Source organism: Oncorhynchus gorbuscha, unplaced genomic scaffold (genome assembly GCF_021184085.1).
Source record: "Oncorhynchus gorbuscha isolate QuinsamMale2020 ecotype Even-year unplaced genomic scaffold, OgorEven_v1.0 Un_scaffold_5920, whole genome shotgun sequence".
NCBI classification, from domain to species: Eukaryota; Metazoa; Chordata; class Actinopteri; order Salmoniformes; family Salmonidae; genus Oncorhynchus; species Oncorhynchus gorbuscha.
Window position 1 is genome coordinate 1 of NW_025749627.1, and position 23,627 is coordinate 23,627.

The 23,627-nt window shown below is 46.2% G+C and overlaps 1 protein-coding gene across 1 annotated transcript; it reads left to right on the top strand.

The window, feature by feature from the left end:
• Positions 1-1,969: 1,969 nt before the first annotated feature.
• LOC124029258 (BTB/POZ domain-containing protein KCTD19-like) lies at positions 1,970-18,714 on the top strand. The gene is made up of 7 exons (XM_046341031.1): positions 1,970-1,979; positions 2,150-2,197; positions 2,513-2,668; positions 9,140-9,184; positions 17,761-17,921; positions 18,223-18,327; positions 18,480-18,714. Exons 1-7 carry the CDS (start codon positions 1,970-1,972, stop codon positions 18,564-18,566), a joined length of 612 nt encoding a protein of 203 aa, XP_046196987.1. The 3' UTR covers positions 18,567-18,714.
• The last annotated feature ends 4,913 nt before the right edge of the window (positions 18,715-23,627 follow it).

Sequence of the window (23,627 nt, forward strand, 5' to 3'; positions counted from 1 at the left end):
TATAGAAGACCAAACAGACCAGACCGGGGTTTATAGAAGACCAAACAGACCAGACTGGGGTTTGGGTTTATAGAAGACCAAACAGACCAGACCGGGGTTTATAGAAGACCAAACAGACCAGACTGGGGTTTGGGTTTATAGAAGACCAAACAGACCAGACCGGGGTTTGGGTTTATAGAAGACCAAACAGACCAGACCGGGGGTTTGGGTTTATAGAAGACCAAACAGACCAGACCGGGTTTGGGTTTATAGAAGACCAAACAGACCAGACCGGGGTTTATAGAAGACCAAACAGACCAGGCTGGGGGTTTATAGAAGACCAAACAGACCAGGGGGACCAAACCGGGTTTATAGAAGACCAAACAGACCAGACCGGGGTTTATAGAAGACCAAACAGACCAGACCGAGGGTTTATAGAAGACCAAACAGACCAGACCGGGGTTTATAGAAGACCAAACAGACCAGACTGGGGTTTGGGTTTATAGAAGACCAAACAGACCAGACCGAGGGTTTATAGAAGACCAAACAGACCAGACCAGGGTTTATAGAAGACCAAACAGACCAGACCGGGGTTTATAGAAGACAAAACAGACCAGACCGGGGTTTATAGAAGACCAAACAGACCAGGCCAGGGGTTTATAGAAGACCAAACAGACCAGGCCGGGGGTTTATAGAAGACCAAACAGACCAGGCTGGGGGTTTATAGAAGACCAAACAGACCAGGCTGGGGGTTTATAGAAGACCAAACAGACCAGGCTGGGGGTTTATAGAAGACCAAACAGACCAGGCTGGGGGTTTATAGAAAACCAAACAGACCAGGCTGGGGGTTTATAGAAGACCAAACAGACCAGACCGGGGTTTATAGAAGACCAAACAGACCAGACCGGGGTTTATAGAAGACCAAACAGACCAGACCGAGGGTTTATAGAAGACCAAACAGACCAGACCGGGGTTTATAGAAGACCAAACAGACCAGACTGGGGTTTGGGTTTATAGAAAGACCAAACAGACCAGACCGGGTTTATAGAAGACCAAACAGACCAGGCTGGGGGTTTATAGAAGACCAAACAGACCAAACCGGGGTTTATAGAAGACCAAACAGACCAGACCGGGGTTTATAGAAGACCAAACAGGCCAGACCGGGGTTTATAGAAGACCAAACAGACCAGACCGGGGTTTATAGAAGACCAAACAGACCAGACCGGGGTTTATAGAAGACCAAACAGACCAGACTGGGGTTTGGGTTTATAGAAGACCAAACAGACCAGACCGGGGTTTGGGTTTATAGAAGACCAAACAGACCAGACCGGGGTTTGGGTTTATAGAAGACCAAACAGACCAGACCGGGGTTTATAGAAGACCAAACAGACCAGACCGAGGGTTTATAGAAGACCAAACAGACCAGACCGGGGTTTATAGAAGACCAAACAGACCAGACTGGGGTTTGGGTTTATAGAAGACCAAACAGACCAGACTGGGGTTTGGGTTTATAGAAGACCAAACAGACCAGACCGGGGTTTATAGAAGACCAAACAGACCAGACCGGGGTTTATAGAAGACCAAACAGACCAGACCGGGGTTTATAGAAGACAAAACAGACCAGACCGGGGTTTATAGAAGACCAAACAGACCAGACCGGGGTTTGGGTTTATAGAAATCCAAACAGACCAGACCAGGGTTTATAGAAGACCAAACAGACCAGACCGGGGTTTGGGTTTATAGAAGACCAAACAGACCAGACCGAGGGTTTATAGAACACCAAACAGACCAGACCGGGGTTTATAGAAGAACAAACAGACCAGACTGGGGGTTTATAGAAGACCAAACCGGGGTTTGAGGTTTATAGAAGAAGACAAATAACTCCATTCTCAAAGAGGTGCCTTTTTAATTTGACATCCGGGCACATGCTCAGTTCGTTACCAGACGACCATTAGACCCCATGACTTGAGCTCAGCTAGCCAACGTCACCATGACAACAGGTGTGATGGGGGATTTATATTGGAGAAGCAGTTTTCACACTGTACTGTCTATAACATACATGTAGAGAATGTCTGTCAGAGTGAGATTGGGTCAGAATACTGTTGAGACTGTTTCCTTTACCCTGAAAGATACTTCTGATCTCACCGGGTCTCTTGGGTCTGTGTCTCAGGTGTAGATGGCATGCCTTGGAGCAGGCCTGGCCTGAGGGCTGTGTTCAGTATGTTTCATACCAGGGGAGAGGATATCTCTTAGAGGCTTGATTTTTCTCTCTGTCTTTCTTTCTCTCTCTCTCTTTCTATCTCTTTCTTTCTCTCTCTCTCTCTTTCTTTCTCTCTCTCTCTCTCTCTTTCTTTCTCTCTCTCTCTCTCTCTATCTCTTTCTTTCTCTCTCCCTCACTCTGTCTCTCTCTCTCTGAGTAGAAGACTGCCATTGGAGCAGGCCTGGCCTGAGGGTTGTGTTCAGTATGTCTCATACCAGGGGAGAGGATATCTCTTAGAGGCTTGATTCTCTCTGTGTCTGTCTCTCTGAATAGAAGACTTCCATTGGAGCAGACCTGCCCTGGTGGGCTGCTTGTTCCCTGTGCGGGGCTGTGTTCTCAGGGTTGACCACCCTCCGGTCCTGGGCAGAGGGGAGCCTGGAGGATACTTCACCCAGAGCCTAATCTACACAGCCAGTCCTCCACACACAGGTCAGCTCTTCATCTACACAGCCAGCCCTCCACACACAGATCAGCTCTTCATCTACACAGCCAGTCCTCCACACCCAGGTCAGCTCTTCTAGTCAGTGGACATGTATTTAGCCTACACTCTGTATAGTATTTAGCCTACACTCTGTGTAGTATTTAGCCTACACTCTGTGTAGTCAGTGGATATGTATTTAGCCTACACTCTGTATAGTATCATCGTATCCAAGATAATTGTGTTGTTTAGGTTTAGAGTGTGTAGTCTTAGAGTGATTATCTTAATTTACCGAGGTTAGCTAGCCAGCTATTTGTCGTCCTTAACGTAGGTGACTCTGCTAGCTAGCCAACAGCTAGCCAACGCTAGCCAACGTCTTCTGTATAGAACTCAACTACCCGGTCGCATTCACAGGTTGTATCACATTTTCACTTCATTTTCATTACAGTACAACGGTTTGATTTGTTTGATCGTAGCTAGCTACTTAGCTAGCTACATAGCCGTCTTTGTATCAAAGATAATTGTGTAGTCTAGAGCGATTTTCTAGGTTCGCTAGCCATCTATTGTCGTTCTTTTAGCATAGCGTAACGTAAACAACACTGCTAGCTAGCCTGCTAGCCCCGAATAGCAACACTGCAGAAACTATTACACTCAGCGGAGCGACTTGATTAGTGTAGTGTCAACAACGCACCCACTGCCAGCTGGCCTACTTCAGCAGTACTGTATCATTTTAATCATTTTGGTCAATAAGATTCTTGCTACGTAGCTTAACTTTCTGAACATTCGAGACGTGTAGTCCACTTGTCATTCAATCTCCTTTGCATTAGCGTAGCCTCTTCTGTAGCCTGTCAACTATGTGTCGGTTTATCCCTGTTCTCTCCTCTCTGCACAGACCATACAAACGCTCCTCACCGCGTGGCCGCAGCCACCCTACTCTGGTGGTCCCAGCGCGCACGACCCACGTGGAGTTCCAGGTCTCCGGTAGCCTCTGGAACTGCCAATCTGCGGTCAACAAGGCAGAGTTCATCTCAGCCCATGCCTCCCTCCAGTCCCTCGACTTCTTGGCCCTGACGGAAACATGGATCACCACAGACAACACTGCTACTCCTACTGCTCTCTCTTCGTCCGCCCACGTGTTCTCGCACACCCCGAGAGCGTCTGGTCAGCGGGGTGGTGGCACCGGGATCCTCATCTCTCCCAAGTGGTCATTCTCTCTTTCTCCCCTTACCCATCTGTCTATCGCCTCCTTTGAATTCCATGCTGTCACAGTCACTAGCCCTTTCAAGCTTAACATCCTTATCATTTATCGCCCTCCAGGTTCCCTCGGAGAGTTCATCAATGAGCTTGATGCCTTGATAAGCTCCTTTCCTGAGGACGGCTCACCTCTCACAGTTCTGGGCGACTTTAACCTCCCCACGTCTACCTTTGACTCTTTCCTCTCTGCCTCCTTCTTTCCCTCCTCTCCTCTTTTGACCTCACCCTCTCACCTTCCCCCTACTCACAAGGCAGGCAATACGCTCGACCTCATCTTTACTAGATGCTGTTCTTCCACTAACCTCATTGCAACTCCCCTCCAAGTCTCCGACCACTGCCTTGTATCCTTTTCCCTCTCGCTCTCATCCAACACCTCCCACACTGCCCCTACTCGGATGGTATCGCGCCGTCCCAACCTTCGCTCTCTCTCCCCGCTACTCTCTCCTCTTCCATCCTATCATCTCTTCCCTCCGCTCAAACCTTCTCCCACCTATCTCCTGATTCTGCCTCCTCAACCCTCCTCTCCTCCCTCTCTGCATCCCTTGACTCTCTATGTCCCCTATCCTCCAGGCCGGCTCGGTCCTCCCCTCCCGCTCCGTGGCTCGATGACTCATTGCGAGCTCACAGAACAGGGCTCCGGGCAGCCGGCGGAAATGGAGGAAAACTCGCCTCCCTGCGGACCTGGCATCCTTTCACTCCCTCCTCTCTACATTTTCCTCCTCTGTCTCTGCTGCTAAAGCCACTTTCTACCACGCTAAATTCCAAGCTTCTGCCTCTAACCCTAGGAAGCTCTTTGCCACCTTCTCCTCCCTCCTGAATCCTCCGCCCCCCCCCCCCTCCTCCCTCTCTGCAGATGACTTCGTCAACCATTTTGAAAAGAAGGTCGACGACATCCGATCCTCGTTTGCTAAGTCAAACGACACCGCTGGTTCTGCTCACACTGCCCTACCCTATGCTCTGACCTCTTTCTCCCTCTCTCTCCAGATGAAATCTCGCGTCTTGTGACGGCCGGCCGCCCAACAACCTGCCCGCTTGACCCTATCCCCTCCTCTCTTCTCCAGACCATTTCCGGAGACCTTCTCCCTTACCTCACCTCGCTCATCAACTCATCCCTGACCGTTGGCTACGTCCCTTCCGTCTTCAAGAGAGCGAGAGTTGCACCCCTTCTGAAAAAACCTACACTCGATCCCTCCGATGTCAACAATTACAGACCAGTATCCCTTCTTTCTTTTCTCTCCAAAACTCTTGAACGTGCCGTCCTTGGCCAGCTCTCCCGCTATCTCTCTCTGAATGACCTTCTTGATCCAAATCAGTCAGGTTTCAAGACTAGTCATTCAACTGAGACTGCTCTCTCCTCTGTATCACGGAGCGCTCCGCACTGCTAAAGCTAACTCTCTCTCCTCTGCTCTCATCCTTCTAGATCTATCGGCTGCCTTCGATACTGTGAACCATCAGATCCTCCTCTCCACCCTCTCCGAGTTGGGCATCTCCCGGCGCGGCCCACGCTGGGTTGCGTCCTACCTGACAGGTCGCTCCTACCAGGTGGCGTGGCGAGAATCTGTCTCCTCACCACGCGCTCTCACCACTGGTGTCCCCAGGGCTCTGTTCTTGGCCCTCTCCTATTCTCGCTATACACCAAGTCACTTGGCTCTGTCATAACCTCACATGGTCTCTCTTATCATTGCTATGCAGACGACACACAATTAATCTTCTCCTTTCCCCCTTCTGATGACCAGGTGGCGAATCGCATCTCTGCATGTCTGGCAGACATATCAGTGTGGATGACGGATCACCACCTCAAGCTGAACCTCGGCAAGACGGAGCTGCTCTTCCTCCCGGGAAGGACTGCCCGTTCCATGATCTCGCCATCACGGTTGACAACTCCACTGTGTCCTCCTCCCAGAGCGCCAAGAACCTTGGTGTGATCCTGGACAACACCCTGTCGTTCTCAACTAACATCAAGGCGGTGGCCCGTTCCTGTAGGTTCATGCTCTACAACATCCGCAGAGTACGACCCTGCCTCACACAGGAAGCGGCGCAGGTCCTAATCCAGGCACTTGTCATCTCCCGTCTGGATTACTGCAACTCGCTGTTGGCTGGGCTCCCCTGCCTGTGCCATTAAACCCCTTCAACTCATCCAGAACGCCGCAGCCCGTCTGGTGTTCAACCTTCCCAAGTTCTCTCACGTCACCCCGCTCCTCCGTTCTCTCCACTGGCTTCCAGTTGAAGCTCGCATCCGCTACAAGACCATGGTGCTTGCCTACGGAGCTGTGAGGGGAACGGCACCTCAGTACCTCCAGGCTCTGATCAGGCCCTACACCCAAACAAGGGCACTGCGTTCATCCACCTCTGGCCTGCTCGCCTCCCTACCACTGAGGAAGTACAGCTCCCGCTCAGCCCAGTCAAAACTGTTCGCTGCCCTGGCCCCCCAATGGTGGACAAACTCCCTCACGACGCCAGGACAAGCGGAGTCAATCACCACCTTCCGGAGACACCTGAAACCCCACCTCTTTAAGGAATACCTAGGATAGGTTAAGTAATCCCTCTCACCCCACCCCCCCTAAGTTTTAGATGCACTATTGTTAAGTGACTGTCCCACTGGATGTCATAAGGTGAATGCACCAATTTGTAAGTCGCTCTGGATAAGAGCGTCTGCTAAATGACTTAAATGTAAATGTAATGTAATGTAGTATTTAGCCTACACTCTGTATAGTATTTAGCCTACACTCTGTATAGTATTTAGCCTACACTCTGTATAGTATTTAGCCTACACTCTGTATAGTATTTAGCCTACACTCTGTATAGTATTTAGCCTACACTCTGTATAGTATTTAGCCTACACTCTGTATAGTATTTAGCCTACACTCTGTATAGTATTTAGCCTACACTCTGTATAGTATTTAGCCTACACTCTGTATAGTATTTAGCCTACACTCTGTATAGTATTTAGCCTACACTCTGTATAGTCAATGGACATGTATTTAGCCTACACTCTGTATAGTATTTAGCCTACACTCTGTATAGTATTTAGCCTACACTCTGTATAGTATTTAGCCTACACTCTGTATAGTATTTAGCCTACACTCTGTGTAGTATTTAGCCTACACTCTGTGTAGTATTTAGCCTACACTCTGTAGTATTTAGCCTACACTCTGTGTAGTATTTAGCCTACACTCTGTATAGTATTTAGCCTACACTCTGTGTAGTATTTAGCCTACACTCTGTATAGTATTTAGCCTACACTCTGTATAGTATTTAGCCTACACTCTGTATAGTATTTAGCCTACACTCTGTATAGTGTTTAGCCTACACTCTGTAGTATTTAGCCTACACTCTGTAGTATTTAGCCTACACTCTGTATAGTATTTAGCCTACACTCTGTGTAGTCAGTGGACATGTATTTAGCCTACACTCTGTATAGTATTTAGCCTACACTGTGTAGTATTTAGCCTACACTCTGTATAGTATTTAGCCTACACTCTGTGTAGTCAGTGGACATGTATTTAGCCTACACTCTGTATAGTATTTAGCCTACACTCTGTATAGTCAGTGGACATGTATTTAGCCTACACTCTGTATAGTATTTAGCCTACACTCTGTATAGTATTTAGCCTACACTCTGTATAGTATTTAGCCTACACTCTGTATAGTATTTAGCCTACACTCTGTGTAGTCAGTGGACATGTATTTAGCCTACACTCTGTATAGTATTTAGCCTACACTCTGTATAGTCAATGGACATGTATTTAGCCTACACTCTGTATAGTATTTAGCCTACACCCTGTATAGTCAGTGGCCATGTATTTAGCCTACACTCTGTATAGTCAGTGGCCATGTATTTAGCCTACACTCTGTATAGTATTTAGCTTACACTCTGTATAGTATTTAGCCTACACTCTTTATAGTCAGTGGCCATGTATTTAGCCTACACTCTGTATAGTATTTAGCTTACACTCTGTGTAGTATTTAGCCTACACTCTGTATAGTATTTAGCCTACACTCCGTATAGTATTTAGCCTACACTCTGTATAGTATTTAGCCTACACTCTGTATAGTATTTAGCCTACACTCTGTATAGTCAGTGGCCATGTATTTAGCCTACACTCTGTATAGTATTTAGCCTACACTCTGTATAGTATTTAGCCTACACTCTGTATAGTCAGTGGCCATGTATTTAGCCTACACTCCGTATAGTATTTAGCCTACACTCTGTATAGTATTTAGCCTACACTCTGTATAGTAGTTAGCCTACACTCTGTGTAGTATTTAGCCTACACTCTGTGTAGTCAGTGGCCATATATTTAGCCTACACTCTGTATAGTATTTAGCCTACACTCTGTATAGTCAGTGGCCATGTATTTAGCCTACACTCTGCATAGTATTTAGCCTACACTCTGCATAGTATTTAGCCTACACTCTGTATAGTAGTTAGCCTACACTCTGTATAGTATTTAGCCTACACTCTGTATAGTATTTAGCCTACACTCTGTATAGTATTTAGCCTACACTCTGTAGTCAGTGGACATGTATTTAGCCTACACTCTGTATAGTAGTTAGCCTACACTCTGTATAGTAGTTAGCCTACACTCTGTGTAGTATTTAGCCTACACTCTGTGTAGTATTTAGCCTACACTCTGTGTAGTAGTTAGCCTACACTCTGTATAGTAGTTAGCCTACACTCTGTATAGTATTTAGCCTACACTCTGTATAGTATTTAGCCTACACTCTGTATAGTATTTAGCCTACACTCTGTATAGTAGTTAGCCTACACTCTGTATAGTAGTTAGCCTACACTCTGTATAGTATTTAGCCTACACTCTGTATAGTATTTAGCCTACACTCTGTATAGTATTTAGCCTACACTCTGTATAGTATTTAGCCTACACTCTGTATAGTATTTAGCCTACACTCTGTATAGTAGTTAGCCTACACTCTGTATAGTATTTAGCCTACACTCTGTATAGTATTTAGCCTACACTCTGTATAGTATTTAGCCTACACTCTGTATAGTATTTAGCCTACACTCTGTATAGTATTTAGCCTACACTCTGTATAGTATTTAGCCTACACTCTGTATAGTCAGTGGCCATGTATTTAGCCTACACTCTGTATAGTCAGTGGCCATGTATTTAGCCTACACTCTGTATAGTAGTTAGCCTACACTCTGTGTAGTCAGTTTCCACGTATTTTCCAAAGGTAAATTTTAAAAAGATACTTTTCCCCCTCAGGTTACGGAGCCGACAAAGACCTAAATGTGAGAGGAGATATGAAGAGTAAGTCCTTCACCTGTTACTGTGAGATGGTTTGATATCTATGTTGGTTTGATATCTATGTTACTGTGAGATGGTTTGATATCTATGTTGGTTTGATATCTATGTTACTGTGAGATGGTTTGATATCTATGTTGGTTTGATATCTATGTTACTGTGAGATGGTTTGATATCTATGTTACTGTGAGATGGTTTGATATCTATGTTGGTTTGATATCTATGTTACTGTGAGATGGTTTGATATCTATGTTACTGTGAGATGGTTTGATATCTATGTTACTGTGAGATGGTTTGATATCTATGTTACTGTGAGATGGTTTGATATCTATGTTACTGTGAGATGGTTTGATATCTATGTTACTGTGAGATGGTTTGATATCTATGTTACTGTGAGATGGTTTGATATCTATGTTACTGTGAGATGGTTTGATATCTATGTTACTGTGAGATGGTTTGATATCTATGTTACTGTGAGATGGTTTGATATCTATGTTGGTTTGATATCTATGTTACTGTGAGATGGTTTGATATCTATGTTACTGTGAGATGGTTTGATATCTATGTTACTGTGAGATGGTTTGATATCTATGTTACTGTGAGATGGTTTGATATCTATGTTACTGTGAGATGGTTTGATATCTATGTTACTGTGAGATGGTTGATATCTATGTTTCTGTGCTCAGTAAACGCTGTGAGACCACTGCATGCAGTACGCCTCCCTGTCCACAAGGGGGAGATGGAGACAACTTTCTGAAATCAGTCTCATGGTAGTAGATATAGAAGTCTATAGTGGTAGTCTACCGTAACAGTCTCATGGTAGTAGATATTCTAGTCTATAGTAACAGTCTCATGGTAGTCTATAGTAACAGTCTCATGGTAGTCTATAGTAACAGTCTCATGGTAGTAGATATTCTAGTCTATAGTAACAGTCTCATGGTAGTAGATATTCTAGTCTATAGTAACAGTCTCATGGTAGTCTATAGTAACAGTCTCATGGTAGTCTATAGTAACAGTCTCATGGTAGTAGATATTCTAGTCTATAGTAACAGTCTCATGGTAGTCTATGGTAATAGTAGACAAAGGTTGTGGTATGTAGCATGGTATGGATTGTGTTTACTAGTTTTGGTATGTAGCGTTTGGTGTGGTATGTAGCGTGTTTACTAGTCTTGGTCGTGGTATGTAGCATGGTATGGATTGTGTTTACTAGTCATGGTCTTGGTATGTAGCGTGTGGTATGGAATGTGTTTACTAGTCTTGGTCGTGGTATGTAGTGTGGTATGTAGCGTGTGGTGTAGTATGTAGAGTGTTTACTAGTCTTGGTCGTGGTATGTAGCATGGTATGGATTGTGTTTACTAGTCATGGTCTTGGTATGTAGCGTGTGGTGTAGTATGTAGCGTGTGGTATGGAATGTGTTTACTAGTCTTGGTCGTGGTATGTAGCGTGGTATGTAGCGTGTGGTGTAGTATGTAGCGTGGTATGGAATGTGTTTACTAGTCTTGGTCGTGGTATGTAGCGTGTGGTGTGGTATGTAGCGTGGTATGTAGCGTGTATTGTGGTATGTAGCATGGTATGGAAGGTGTTTACTAGTCTTGGTCGTGGTATGTAGCGTGTGTTGTGGTATGTAGCGTGGTATGTAGCGTGTATTGTGGTGTTTACTAGTCTTGGTCGTTGTATGTAGCGTGGTATGGAAGGTGTTTACTAGTCTTGGTCGTGGTATGGAAGGTGTTTACTAGTCTTGGTCGTGGTATGGAAGGTGTTTACTAGTCTTGGTATGGAAGGTGTTTACTCGTCTTGGTATGGAAGGTGTTTACTAGTCTTGGTCGTGGTATGGAAGGTGTTTACTAGTCTTGGTATGGAAGGTGTTTACTCGTCTTGGTATGGAAGGTGTTTACTAATCGTGGTATGGAATGTGTTTACTAGTCTTGGTATGGAAGGTGTTTACTAGTCTTGGTCGTGGTATGTAGCGTGTGGTGTAGTATGTAGCGTGGTATGGAAGGTGTTTACTAGTCTTGGTATGTAGTGTGGTATGGGATGTGTTTACTAGTCTTGGCCGTGGTATGGAAGGTGTTTACTAGTCTTGGTCGTGGTATGGAAGGTGTTTACTAGTCTTGGTCGTGGTATGGAAGGTGTTTACTAGTCTTGGTCGTGGTATGGAAGGTGTTTACTAGTCGTGGTATGGAAGGTGTTTACTAGTCTTGGTCGTGGTATGGAAGGTGTTTACTAGTCTTGGTCGTGGTATGGAAGATGTTTACTAGTCGTGGTATGGAAGATGTTTACTAGTCTTGGTCGTGGTATGGAAGGTGTTTACTAGTCGTGGCATGTAGCGTGGTATGGAAGGTGTTTACTAGTCTTGGTCGTGGTATGTAGCGTGGTATGGAAGGTGTTTACTCGTCTTGGTCGTGGTATGTAGCGTGGTATGGAATGTGTTTACTAGTCGTGGTATGGAAGGTGTTTACTAGTCTTGGTCGTGGTATGTAGCGTGGTATGGAAGGTGTTTACTAGTCTTGGTCGTGGTATGTAGCGTGGTATGGACGGGTGTTTACTAGTCGTGGTATGGAAGGTGTTTACTAGTCTTGGTCGCGGTATGTAGCGTGTTATGAAAGGTGTTTACTAGTCTTGGTCGTGGTATGGAAGGTGTTTACTAGTCGTGGTATGGAAGGTGTTTACTAGTCTTGGTCGTGGTATGGAAGGTGTTTACTAGTCTTGGTCGTGGTATGGAAGGTGTTTACTAGTCTTGGTCGTGGTATGGAAGGTGTTTACTAGTCTTGGTATGGAAGGTGTTTACTAGTCTTGGTCGTGGTATGGAAGGTGTTTACTAGTCTTGGTCGTGGTATGGAAGGTGTTTACTAGTCTTGGCCGTGGTATGGAAGGTGTTTACTAGTCTTGGTCGTGGTATGTAGCGTGGTATGGAAGGTGTTTACTAGTCTTGGTCGTGGTATGGAAGGTGTTTACTAGTCTTGGTCGTGGTATGGAAGGTGTTTACTAGTCTTGGTATGGAATGTGTTTACTAGTCTTGGTATGGAATGTGTTTACTAGTCTTGGTCGTGGTATGTAGCGTGGTATGTAGCGTGTGGTGTAGTATGTAGAGTGTTTACTAGTCTTGGTCGTGGTATGTAGCATGGTATGGATTGTGTTTACTAGTCATGGTCTTGGTATGTAGCGTGGTATGGAATGTGTTTACTAGTCTTGGTCGTGGTATGTAGCGTGTGGTGTGGTATGTAGCGTGGTATGTAGCGTGTATTGTGGTATGTAGCATGGTATGGAAGGTGTTTACTAGTCTTGGTATGGAAGGTGTTTACTAGTCTTGGTCGTGGTATGTAGCGTGTGTTGTGGTATGTAGCGTGTATTGTGGTGTTTACTAGTCTTGGTCGTTTATGTAGCGTGGTATGGAAGGTGTTTACTAGTCTTGGTCGTGGTATGGAAGGTGTTTACTAGTCGTGGTCGTGGTATGGAAGGTGTTTACTAGTCTTGGTCGTGGTATGGAGGGGGTTTACTAGTCTTGGTCGTGGTATGTAGCGTGGTATGGAAGGTGTTTACTAGTCTTGGTCGTGGTATGGAAGGTGTTTACTAGTCTTGGTCGTGGTATGGAAGGTGTTTACTAGTCTTGGTCGTGGTATGGAAGGTGTTTACTAGTCTTGGTCGTGGTATGGAAGGTATTTACTAGTCTTGGTCGTGGTATGGAAGGTGTTTACTAGTCTTGGTCGTGGTATGTAGCGTGGTATGGAAGGTGTTTACTAGTCTTGGTCGTGGTATGGAAGGTGTTTACTAGTCTTGGTCGTGGTATGGAAGGTGTTTACTAGTCTTGGTCGTGGTATAGAAGGTGTTTACTAGTCTTGGTCGTGGTATGGAAGGTGTTTACTAGTCTTGGTCGTGGTATGGAAGGTGTTTACTAGTCTTGGTATGGAAGGTGTTTACTAGTCTTGGTCGTGGTATGGAAGGTGTTTACTAGTCTTGGTCGTGGTATGGAAGGTGTTTACTAGTCTTGGCCGTGGTATGGAAGGTGTTTACTAGTCTTGGTCGTGGTATGTAGCGTGGTATGGAAGGTGTTTACTAGTCTTGGTCGTGGTATGGAAGGTGTTTACTAGTCTTGGTCGTGGTATGGAAGGTGTTTACTAGTCTTGGTCGTGGTATGTAGCGTGGTATGGAAGGTGTTTACTAGTCGTGGTATGGAAGGTGTTTACTAGTCGTGGTATGGAAGGTGTTTACTAGTCTTGGTATGTAGCGTGGTATGGAATGTGTTTACTAGTCTTGGTCGTGGTATGGAAGGTGTTTACTAGTCTTGGTTGTGGTATGGAAGGTGTTTACTAGTCTTTGTCGTGGTATGTAGCGTGGTATGGAAGGTGTTTACTAGTCGTAGTATGGAATGTGTTTACTAGTCTTGGTGGTGGTATGGAAGGTGTTTACTAGTCTTGGTCGTGGTATGGAAGGTGTTTACTAGTCTTGGTCGTGGTATGTAGCGTGGTATGGAAGGTGTTTACTAGTCGTGGTCGTGGTATGGAATGTGTTTACTAGTCGTGGTCGTGGTATGGAAGGTGTTTACTAGTCTTGGTCGTGGTATGTAGCGTGGTATGGAAGGTGTTTACTAGTCGTGGTATGGAATGTGTTTACTAGTCGTGGTCGTGGTATGGAATGTGTTTACTAGTCTTGGTATGTAGCGTGGTATGGAATGTGTTTACTAGTCGTGGTATGGAAGGTGTTTACTAGTCTTGGTCGTGGTATGGAAGGTGTTTACTAGTCTCGTGGTATGTAGCGTGGTATGGAAGGTGTTTACTAGTCTTGGTATGTAGTGTGGTATGGAAGGTGTTTACTAGTCTTGGTATGTAGTGTGGTATGGAAGGTGTTTACTAGTCTTGGTATGTAGTGTGGTATGGAATGTGTTTACTAATCTTGGTCGTGGTATGGAAGGTGTTTACTAGTCTTGGTCGTGGTATGGAAGGTGTTTACTAGTCTTGGTCGTGGTATGGAAGGTGTTTACTAGTCTTGGTCGTGGTATGGAAGGTGTTTACTAGTCTTGGTCGTGGTATGGAAGGTGTTTACTAGTCTTGGTCGTGGTATGGAAGGTGTTTACTAGTCTTGGTCGTGGTATGGAAGGTGTTTACTAGTCTTGGTCGTGGTATGGAAGGTGTTTACTAGTCTTGGTCGTGGTATGGAAGGTGTTTACTAGTCTTGGTCGTGGTATGGAAGGTGTTTACTAGTCTTGGTCGTGGTATGTAGTCGTGGTATGGAAGGTGTTTACTAGTCTTGGTCGTGGTATGGAAGGTGTTTACTAGTCGTGGTATGGAAGGTGTTTACTAGTCTTGGTCGTGGTATGGAAGGTGTTTACTAGTCTTGGTTGTGGTATGGAAGGTGTTTACTAGTCTTGGTCGTGGTATGGAAGGTGTTTACTAGTCTTGGTATGGAAGGTGTTTACTAGTCTTGGTCGTGGTATGGAAGGTGTTTACTAGTCTTGGTCGTGGTATGGAAGGTGTTTACTAGTCTTGGCCGTGGTATGGAAGGTGTTTACTAGTCTTAGTCTTGGTATGTAGCGTGGTATGGAAGGTGTTTACTAGTCTTGGTCGTGGTATGGAAGGTGTTTACTAGTCTTGGTCGTGGTATGGAAGGTGTTTACTAGTCTTGGTCGTGGTATGTAGCGTGGTATGGAAGGTGTTTACTAGTCGTGGTATGGAAGGTGTTTACTAGTCGTGGTATGGAAGGTGTTTACTAGTCTTGGTATGTAGCGTGGTATGGAATGTGTTTACTAGTCTTGGTCGTGGTATGGAAGGTGTTTACTAGTCTTGGTTGTGGTATGGAAGGTGTTTACTAGTCTTTGTCGTGGTATGTAGCGTGGTATGGAAGGTGTTTACTAGTCGTGGTATGGAATGTGTTTACTAGTCTTGGTCGTGGTATGGAAGGTGTTTACTAGTCTTGGTCGTGGTATGGAAGGTGTTTACTAGTCTTGGTCGTGGTATGTAGCGTGGTATGGAAGGTGTTTACTAGTCGTGGTCGTGGTATGGAATGTGTTTACTAGTCGTGGTCGTGGTATGGAAGGTGTTTACTAGTCTTGGTCGTGGTATGTAGCGTGGTATGGAAGGTGTTTACTAGTCTTGGTCGTGGTATGGAATGTGTTTACTAGTCGTGGTCGTGGTATGGAATGTGTTTACTAGTCTTGGTATGTAGCGTGGTATGGAATGTGTTTACTAGTCGTGGTATGGAAGGTGTTTACTAGTCTTGGTCGTGGTATGGAAGGTGTTTACTAGTCTTGGTCGTGGTATGTAGCGTGGTATGGAAGGTGTTTACTAGTCTTGGTATGTAGTGTGGTATGGAAGGTGTTTACTAGTCTTGGTATGTAGTGTGGTATGGAAGGTGTTTACTAGTCTTGGTATGTAGTGTGGTATGGAATGTGTTTACTAATCTTGGTCGTGGTATGGAAGGTGTTTACTAGTCTTGGTGTGGTATGGAAGGTGTTTACTAGTCTTGGTCGTGGTATGGAAGGTGTTTACTAGTCTTGGTCGTGGTATGGAAGGTGTTTACTAGTCGTGGTCGTGGTATGGAAGGTGTTTACTAGTCGTGGTCGTGGTATGGAAGGTGTTTACTAGTCTTGGTCGTGGTATGGAAGGTGTTTACTAGTCTTGGTTATGAGTGGGTATGGAAGGTGTTTACTAGTCTTAGTCGTGGTATGGAAGGTGTTTACTAGTCTTGGTCGTGGTATGTAGCGTGGTATGGAAGGTGTTTACTAGTCTTGGTCGTGGTATGGAAGGTGTTTACTAGTCTTGGTCGTGGTATGGAAGGTGTTTACTAGTCTTGGTATGTAGCGTGGTATGGAATGTGTTTACTAGTCTTGGTCGTGGTATGGAATGTGTTTACTAGTCTTGGTGCGTGGTATGGAAGGTGTTTACTAGTCTTGGTCGTGGTATGGAAGGTGTTTACTAGTCTTGGTCGTGGTATGGAAGGTGTTTACTAGTCTTGGTCGTGGTATGTAGCGTGGTATGGAAGGTGTTTACTAGTCTTGGTCGTGGTATGGAAGGTGTTTACTAGTCTTGGTCGTGGTATGGAAGATGTTTACTAGTCTTGGTATGTAGCGTGGTATGGAATGTGTTTACTAGTCTTGGTCGTGGTATGGAAGGTGTTTACTAGTCTTGGTCGTGGTATGGAAGGTGTTTACTAGTCTTGGTCGTGGTATGGAAGGTGTTTACTAGTCTTGGTCGTGGTATGTAGCGTGGTATGGAAGGTGTTTACTAGTCGTGGTATGGAAGGTGTTTACTAGTCGTGGTATGGAAGGTGTTTACTAGTCTTAGTCGCGGTATGTAGTGTCGTATGGAAGGTGTTTACTAGTCTTGGTCGTGGTATGGAAGGTGTTTACTAGTCGTGGTCGTGGTATGGAATGTGTTTACTAGTCGTGGTCGTGGTATGGAAGGTGTTTACTAGTCTTGGTCGTGGTATGTAGCGTGGTATGGAAGGTGTTTACTAGTCGTGGTCGTGGTATGGAATGTGTTTACTAGTCGTGGTCTGGAATGTGTTTACTAGTCTTGGTATGTAGCGTGGTATGGAATGTGTTTACTAGTCGTGGTATGGAAGGTGTTTACTAGTCTTGGTCGTGGTATGGAAGGTGTTTACTAGTCTTCGTGGTATGTAGCGTGGTATGGAAGGTGTTTACTAGTCTTGGTATGTAGTGTGGTATGGAATGTGTTTACTAGTCTTGGTATGTAGTGTGGTATGGAATGTGTTTACTAGTCTTGGTATGTAGTGTGGTATGGAAGGTGTTTACTAGTCTTGGTATGTAGCGTGCTATGGAAGGTGTTTACTAGTATTGGTATGGAATGTGTTTACTAGTCTTGGTCGTGGTATGTAGCGTGGTATGAAAGGTGTTTACTAGTCTTGGTCGTGTTATGGAAGGTGTTTACTAGTCTTGGTCGTGGTATGGAAGGTGTTTACTAGTCTTGGTATGGAATGTGTTTACTAGTCTTGGTATGGAAGGTGTTTACTAGTCTTGGTCGTGGTATGGAAGGTGTTTACTAGTCTTGGTATGGAAGGTGTTTACTAGTCTTGGTCGTGGTATGGAAGGTGTTTACTAGTCTTGGTCGTGGTATGGAAGGTGTTTACTAGTCTTCGTCGTGGTATGTAGCGTGTGGTGTAGTATGTAGTGTGGTATGGAAGGTGTTTACTAGTCCTGGACTGTTGTCTGCTGTTGGTTTCCTCTGTTTACTGACCACAGCAGGAGAGAACAACTATCATGGAGCTGTACCCTTCTAGTTCATTACAACAGGACTGTTGGTTTCCTGTGTTTACTAGTCTTGGTAGGAGAGAACAACTATCATGGAGCTGTACTCCTCTAGTTCATTAGAACAGGACTGTTGTCTGCTGTTGGTTTCCTCTGTGTAATGAGAAACAGGCTGTGTCCCTAATGGAAGACTACTCCCTAAATAGTGCACTACTGGTTAAAAGCAAAGCACTATAACGAAAGGAAGAGGGAGTCATTTGGCACGTATCCAACAGTAGTTTAGACTGTAGAGGTTCTGTTTGTCTATATATATATATATATATATTCCCTGCTGAGTCGTGGTCAACAAGGTGATTTGCATCCAGACAGTCTTGTCTCCAGGTCCAGATGTGGCTTTTGCCTGCTTCAATGTGTCCTGGGAGGACATGGTGTTTGGGAGGCAGTGCCATGTCTTTCTGACCGGACTCATCCTGGACTCCATAAGACTAGAGGACTCCAAGGACTGCACTCTCAAGATAACCAACCTGGTCTATTTCCTCTGGGTAATAAGACTAGACGTCTGGGGGCAGTTTCCTGGACACACAGATTAAAATGTAAACTCTATGTTGAATCCAGGATTAGGTTTAACATGTGTCTGGGAAACTTCCCCTTGGTTGTTGGTTCATAAGGACTTTTTAAAAGAATTATTGCTAATATTATGGAGTTGATGTTCTGTTAAACTGTTTTGAGTGGTCACCTGAGGTGTCCATATTGGTTTGGTAAAGATGAGTCTCTTCGGGTGCAGCTCTCATTCCGTCCCTGAGCCCTTCTCTCCGTCCCTCTCGCCCCCCCTCCGTCCCCCAGACAGGACAGGTGAAGGCTGAGGACTTTGTCTCTGAGCTGTTCAGAATCATTTGTTCTGAGAGATGGGAGAAGAGCAGAGAGCAGCTGCTCCTGCAGTGGTTGGAGGTGAGCGCCTTAGGATTTCCTCTCAGCGTTTCCCCTAGAATATTGTCCAGATCGGACACAACATTCAGGGCCTCTTGAACCAAAATCTTCAATTGAAATCAATCTAGCGTGACTTCTCTCTGAGAGATCCATCTTTCCTTTCCTTGTTCCAGTTCTCCCTTCCTCGAGCCCAGCGCTACTCTGACTGTCTGGAGCAGCTGGACAGAGGACACTGTCGTACAGTCAGTCTGTTTCCTTAAGACGACAGACCCAGTGTCCCCCCACCTCAACACAGGCGACAGACCCAGTGTCCCCCCCCACCTCAACACAGACGACAGACCCAGTGTCCCCCCCCACCTCAACACAGACGACAGACCCAGTGTTCCCCCCCAGCCTCAACACAGGCGACAGACCCAGTGCCTCCCCCTCCTCAACAGACTACAGACCCAGTGCCCCCCCTCCTCAACACAGACTAGACCCAGTGTCCCCCCACCTCAACACAGACTACAGACCCAGTGTGTCCCCCCCCCACCTCAACACAGTAAGACAGACCCAGTGTCCCCCCCACCTCAACAGACTACAGACCCAGTGTCCCCCCCTCCTCAACACAGTAAGACAGACTACAGACCCAGTGTCCCCCCTCCTCAACACAGACTACAGACCCAGTGTCCCCCCTCAACACAGTAAGACAGACTACAGACCCAGTGTCCCCCCACCTCAACACAGTAAGACAGACTACAGACCCAGTGTCCCCCCCACCTCAACAGACTACAGACCCAGTGTGTCCCCCCTCCTTAACACAGTAAGACAGACTACAGACCCAGTGTCCCCCCCACCTCAACACAGTAAGACAGACTACAGACCCAGTGTCCCCCCACCTCAACACAGTAAGACAGACTACAGACCCAGTGTCCCCCCTCCTCAACACAGTAAGACAGACTACAGACCCAGTGTCCCCCTCCTCAACACAGACAGACTACAGACCCAGTGTGTCCCCCCTCCTCAACACAGTAAGACAGACTACAGACCCAGTGTCCCCCCCACCTCAACACAGTAAGACAGACTACAGACCCAGTGTCCCCCCACCTCAACACAGTAAGACAGACTACAGACCCAGTGCCCCCCTCCTCAACACAGACTACAGACCCAGTGTCCCCCCACCTCAACACAGTAAGACAGACTACAGACCCAGTGTCCCCCCCCCTCCTCAACACAGACTACAGACCCAGTGTCCCCCCCTCCTCAACACAGTAAGACAGACTACAGACCCAGTGTCCCCCCACCTCAACACAGTAAGACAGACTACAGACCCAGTGTCCCCCCTCCTCAACACAGACTACAGACCCAGTGCCCCCCTCCTCAACACAGTAAGACAGACTACAGACCCAGTGTCCCCCCTCCTCAACACAGTAAGACAGACTACAGACCCAGTGTCCCCCACCTCAACACAGACTATAGACCCAGTGTCCCCCCTCCTCAACACAGTAAGACAGACTACAGACCCAGTGTCCCCCACCCACCTCAACACAGTAAGACAGACCCAGTGTCCCCCACCTCAACAGACTACAGACCCAGTGTGTCCCCCTCCTTAACACAGTAAGACAGACTACAGACCCAGTGTCCCCCCACCTCAACACAGTGTCCCCCACCTCAACACAGACTATAGACCCAGTGTCCCCCCCTCCTCAACACAGTAAGACAGACTACAGACCCAGTGTCCCCCACCCACCTCAACACAGTAAGACAGACCCAGTGTCCCCCCCACCTCAACAGACTACAGACCCAGTGTCCCCCCTCCTCAACACAGTAAGACAGACTACAGACCCAGTGTCCCCCCCACCTCAACACAGTAAGACAGACTACAGACCCAGTGTCCCCCCACCTCACACAGTAAGACAGACTACAGACCCAGTGTCCCCCCTCCTCAACACAGACTACAGACCCAGTGCCCCCCCTCCTCAACACAGACTACAGACCCAGTGTCCCCCCCACCTCAACACAGTAAGACAGACTACAGACCCAGTGTCCCCCCCACCTCAACACAGACTAAGACAGACCACAGTACAGACCCCCCCCCTCCTCAACACAGACTACAGACCCAGTGTCCCCCCACCTCAACACAGTAAGACAGACTACAGACCCAGTGTCCCCCCCACCTCAACACAGACTACAGACCCAGTCCCCCCTCCTCAACACAGACTACAGACCCAGTGCCCCCCCCCACCTCAACACAGTAAGACAGACTACAGACCCAGTGTCCCCCCCACCTCAACACAGTAAGACAGACTACAGACCCAGTGTCCCCCACCTCAACACAGACTACAGACCCAGTGTCCCCCCCCACCTCCTCAACACAGACTACAGACCCAGTGTCCCCCCCTCAACACAGACTACAGACCCAGTGCCCCCCCACCTCAACACAGTAAGACAGACTACAGACCCAGTGTCCCCCCACCTCAACACAGTACAGAAGACAGACTACAGACCCAGTGCCCCCCTCCTCAACACAGACTACAGACCCAGTGTCCCCCCACCTCAACACAGTAAGACAGACTACAGACCCAGTGTCCCCCCACCTCAACACAGTAAGACAGACTACAGACCCAGTGTCCCCCACCTCAACACAGTAAGACAGACTACAGACCCAGTGTCCCCCACCTCAACACAGTAAGACAGACTACAGACCCAGTGTGTCCCCCCACCTCAACACAGTAAGACAGACTACAGACCCAGTGTGTCCCCCACCTCAACACAGTAAGACAGACGACAGACACCCAGTGTCCCCCCCACCTCAGGAAGACATGTTGACTGACCTACACCCCCCTCAGGATCCCAGTGAAAACCAACACCCTCCTTCTGGATACAAAAGCCAACACATGTTTATTAAAAGTTTGAACGAGTTAGGATGAAGAGAGATGACAGGTGATGAAGACATTCAGGCTCCAGATTCAACGAGTGGAAAGTCATTTCGTTGTTGTCATTTGTATGTTGATTCCCTGCTGCTTTCTACATGCACAACGTTATCACAGTCTTCCTCTGCTTTCTCCTACACAATACTGGAACCAGAGAGCACCGCAGGTGCAAATATTTACAGACAGACAATGTACATTCAGAGGTTTTCCTTTCTTCTTAATGCCATCTTTAAAAAATACAAATACATGTATATTAACAAGAAACATTTTTAAATTTTTATTATTTTTTATTTGAAACTCTGTAGGTGAAAGTAGCCTCCCTCTCTCTTCTTCTCTCGGTGGGTACCGTTCTCCTCTCTCCATTCTACAGCGCCGAGTCACTCAGCTGGGAGGACCTCGGACCAACTGGCTCTGACCTGTCAGGGAACTGACCTGGAGTCAGGCTCACGACACAAATAGCACCTTATTCCCTATATATAGTGCACTAGTTTTGGCCATAGGTCTCTGGTCAACAGTAATCCCCTACATAATGAATAGGTTGCTATTTAGGATACACCCTCAGTCAGACCTGAACGGCTACAGGAAGTGGCAACAGACCGAGACACAGAACAAAACTACAACACCACCACAGTAAAACAAGATGGAGGAATCTGACGTTATGTGAAGACACTGTAAAAAGAGTCGTACCAGAATGCCGAAAAATAAACACGTTGCTTTGGACCTTTTTTTTGATTCAGAGCTAGTATCCCAGGGATTCAGAACTAGCCTTTCATCCCAGGGTATCAGCCTTTCATCCCAGGGTATAACAGAACTAGCCTTTCATCCCAGGGTATAACAGAACTAGCCTTTCATCCCAGGGTATAACAGAACTAGCCTTTCATCCCAGGGTATATCAGAACTAGCCTTTCATCCCAGGGTATAACAGAACTAGCCTTTCATCCCAGGGTATAACACCAATCAACAGGTGAACCAGAACTAGCCTTTCATCCCAGGGTATAACAGAACTAGCCTTTCATCCCAGGGTATAACAGAACTAGCCTTTCATCCCAGTGTATAACAGAACTAGCCTTTCATCCCAGGGTATAACATTAATCAACAGGTGAACCAGAACTAGCCTTTCATTCCAGGGTATAACATTAATCAACAGGTGAACCAGAACTAGCCTTTCATCCCAGGGTATAACATTAATCAACAGGTGAACCAGAACTAGCCTTTCATCCCAGGGTATAACACCAATCAACAGGTGAACCAGAACTAGCCTTTCATCCCAGGGTATAACACCAATCAACAGGTGAACCAGAACTAGCCTTTCATCCCAGGGTATATCAGAACTAGCCTTTCATCCCAGGGTATATCAGAACTAGCCTTTCATCCCAGGGTATAACAGAACTAGCCTTTCATCCCAGGGTATAACACCAATCAACAGGTGAACCAGAACTAGCCTTTCATCCCAGGGTATAACAGAACTAGCCTTTCATCCCAGTGTATAACAGAGCTAGCCTTTCAACCCAGGGTATATCAGAGCTAGCCTTTCATCCCAGGGTATAACAGAACTAGCCTTTCAACCCAGGGTATATCAGAACTAGCCTTTCATCCCAGGGTATAACACCAATCAACAGGTGAACCAGAACTAGCCTTTCATCCCAGGGTATAACACCAATCAACAGGTGAACCAGAACTAGCCTTTCATCCCAGGGTATAACACCAATCAACAGGTGAATCAGAACTAGCCTTTCATCCCAGGGTATAACAGAACTAGCCTTTCATCCCAGGGTATACCAGAACTAGCCTTTCATCCCAGGGTATAACACCAATCAACAGGTGAACCAGAACTAGCCTTTCATCCCAGGGTATAACACCAATCAACAGGTGAATCAGAAGTTGCAGTAAAAGTGGTCAACAAGACGATAAAGAAACAAACCATTCATAAATTCACAGGAAACTATTAAAATAATTATTTACAGAATAACCCAATATAGTACAGGACAAAACGACTGCAGCCACCAGTACTTTTGGGAAGAAAAATATAACAATATTTAAATTAACTTTAAAAAGAAACAATAGAAAAGCTATGCTCAAAAGTGGCTTTTCTTTTTGTTTAAAAACAGTCCTGCAGCTCTTTACAGTGTCCATGTGAGATGAGAGTTGCTGCTATGGCAGCGCGAGAAAACGAACACGTATTTGTCTCGTCTGTCTTCCTTGGCCTGAAATAGCGTCTTTCTGGATATCAGACCTGTAGAGAGAGAGACCAGAGAACAGACTTACTACAGAGATACTACAAGCACCCAGACCTCCCATTAAAACACCACAGCTAGCCTGAAATACAGACCTGTTTCGTGCTAACATTCCACCTCTTGTACTCTTTGTGTCATTTGTTTGGCACGACAAGGAGATGAACGTTAGCACAAA

Bases quoted from the DNA above. Each gene is read 5' to 3' on its own strand.
- LOC124029258 (XM_046341031.1), top strand. The intron at 17,922-18,222 runs GTAATAAGACTA...TCCGTCCCCCAG, and splicing joins ACCTGGTCTATTTCCTCTGG to ACAGGACAGGTGAAGGCTGA. The intron at 18,328-18,479 runs GTGAGCGCCTTA...TCCTTGTTCCAG, and splicing joins TGCTCCTGCAGTGGTTGGAG to TTCTCCCTTCCTCGAGCCCA.